This window comes from Otolemur garnettii, unplaced genomic scaffold (genome assembly GCF_000181295.1).
Source record: "Otolemur garnettii isolate 467f Iridium unplaced genomic scaffold, OtoGar3 scaffold00014, whole genome shotgun sequence".
NCBI classification, from domain to species: domain Eukaryota; kingdom Metazoa; phylum Chordata; class Mammalia; order Primates; family Galagidae; genus Otolemur; species Otolemur garnettii.
Window position 1 is genome coordinate 15,033,938 of NW_003852409.1, and position 2,652 is coordinate 15,036,589.

Sequence of the window (2,652 nt, forward strand, 5' to 3'; positions counted from 1 at the left end):
TGTTGTGAATGATAGAGTCCTTCTTTGATCTGTTATGTTATTAGACTCACCTGCCAAGGAGCAGCGTGTGCTGGCCCTGAGCCCCCTGGGCACCAGCAATGCTTCTTTCTTTGGGTATAAAAGCAGTGGTAAGCTTAGGACTTCAAATTCACTGGTATCAGCAGGGTGCTCGCTAACACTAAGTGCCTAAATATGCCAGGCATGATGCTGGTGTTGTAAATAAATGCATAACACGTATATGAATCATGTTATTAACCTTACTTCAAAGATAAAAAGTCAGAAGTCCAAGGTCTCAGTGGCAGTAAACTTTCACCTCCAAAGCCATTATTTTCTACCATAATCCAGAAGGAGCTGTAGTGGGCAGTGAGGTGACTGGTTATTGTTCTTACGACATTATCATTCTGTCACTAATTACATACCACCCAAATGTATTTTATTTAGGTTGGTCAGACTCATTACAGTTACTCTTTTTTAGATAATTAAGGCAGTATACATTTTTGCTAAATGTTGAAAAACACATCAAGTAGTCATCCAAATAATCTCTAGATTCCACGTGTCTTTTTTATTTTTCAAGCTTTCACTATTGTTTTCCCCAAGTTATCTCCTTTCAGCATTCCCATAAATGCATCTGGCATGTTTTCAAATCCTTCAATGACATATTCATGGTACTGGATTTTACCCTGTATCAAAACAACAGATTTAATAAGTTAAGTTCATTCTCAAAGATACACTCTTCTTACCCTAACAATAAATTTATCTGTACATCATGGGAACCTTGAAAACAGCAATGGAGGCCCTGTCCTCTGTGAACTTGAAGTCAATTTGGGGGCAAGATCCATGTACACAGTACATGTAGCAGATCACAAAGTGCACACAAGAAAAATGTAATAATAAGTGTTAGATCACAGCGAGAAATGTCACAAGGCAGTGATTAAGCTATTCCTAAGTAAGTTGTATAGCAAAGTTTAATAATGTAATGATCTGGGCAGTGCCTGTGGCTCAAAGGAGTAGGACACTGGCCTCCTATGCTGGAGGTGGCAGGTTCAAACCCAGCCCCAGCCAAAAACTGCAAAAAAAAAGTAATGATCTCAGAAAAGAGCTCCCTTCATTACTTCTAGCTGGTCCCTGAAAAAGTGGGTCCTATTCAGGACAAATAAATACTGTGACAGTCTAATAATGTCTCCTCTTTAAGCCGAGGCTCTTCAACGTGTGTTTAACATTTGGGAGTATGGGAGGGAAGGGTTCATGTTACTCAGAAAGTTTTCTCATTTCTCTTTCTACTACAAGGCACAGTTTACTAAGTCAGACTAATTTACATTTTCAAAATTTTTAAGGGGTCTTATGTAGAGACCTGAGTTACCTGATACCAGATTTCCCCTAATGTATTCTAGTGATGGTTTAATACATTTTATGGATTTATGGAAAAGATTATTTGCTTGAAGTCACTCAATTAGAAAGTAGAGCAGCTGAGGGCAGCACCTGTGGCTCAGTGAGTAGGACACTGGCCCCATATACCGAAGGTGGCAGGTTCAAGCCCGGCCCAGCCAAACTGTAACAAAAAAATAGCCGGGTGAACCCCAGAAGTGCATTAATGTACATAGTTACCACTCAATAAAAAAAAAAATAGCCAGGCACTGTGGCGGGCACCTGTAGTCCCAGCTACTCGGGAAGCTGAGGCAGGAGAATCGCCTAAGCCTAGGAGGTGGAGGTTGCTGTGAGCTGTGATGCCACGGCACACTACCAAGGGCGACAAAATAAGACTCTGTCTCTACAAAAAAAAAAGAAAGTACAGCAGCTGAGATTTGAATTCTTGACTTGAAGCCCCAACTCATTTCTGCTCTTGAAGAGGCAAAGAATCTGGATAGGGTAGAAAGGTAGAATCCGGTTTAAAGGTTAAAAATAGATAATGAAGGCTCAGCGCCCGTAGCACAGTGGTTACAGTGCCAGTATGGAATACCATGGAAGAATACCAAGGGATTGGCTTCTTCCTCTGGATCTAAGAAGGCTCCAGGTTCAAACCCAGCCTGGCCAGCTAGAAAAACAACGGTGACAACCGTAACAACAACAAAATAAAATAGCCAGGTGTTGTGGCAGGCGCCTATAGTCCCAGCTACTTGGGTGGCTAAGGTAAGAGAATCGCTTAAGCTGAAGAGTTTGAGGTTACTGTGAGGTGTGACACAATAGCACTGTACCAAGGGCGACATAGTGAGACTCTGTCTCAAAAAATAAAAACTGAGAATGAATACTGTTATGGACTGAATTATGCCCCTCACCCCACTCATAAGTTTAAGTTCTAATCTCCAGGACATCCTCAGAATGACTGTATTTGGAAACAGGGCCTGTTAAAGACATATGAAAGAAAGTAAAATGAGGTCACGTAGGTGGGCCCCAATTCAATGCCTGGTGTGCTTAACAGAAGGTTAGGACACCGGCACAGGCAGAGAGACCAGGTGAAGATGCAGGAGGAGGGAAGCCATCTACAAGTCAAAACGAAGTCTCAAAAGAAACCTTGCTGACTCCGTGATCCTGGACTTCCAGCCTCTAGAACTGTGAGAAATAAATTTCATTGTTTAAGCCACCTAGGCTATTGTTGTTGTTTTTTTTTTTTTTTTTTGGAGATAGAGCCTCAAGCTGTCCCCCTGGGCAGAGTGC

General features: G+C 41.9%; 1 protein-coding gene across 1 annotated transcript in view; it reads right to left on the reverse strand.

Moving 5' to 3' along the window:
* Positions 1-416: 416 nt before the first annotated feature.
* Positions 417-2,652, reverse strand: part of PTGR1 (prostaglandin reductase 1) — a 26,766-nt gene continuing 24,530 nt past the window's right edge. The window contains exon 10 of the mRNA XM_003785219.3: positions 417-680. Within this exon, the coding sequence (XP_003785267.1) occupies positions 570-680 (111 nt within the window). The 3' untranslated portion in view covers positions 417-569. The remainder of the gene's footprint in view (positions 681-2,652) is intronic.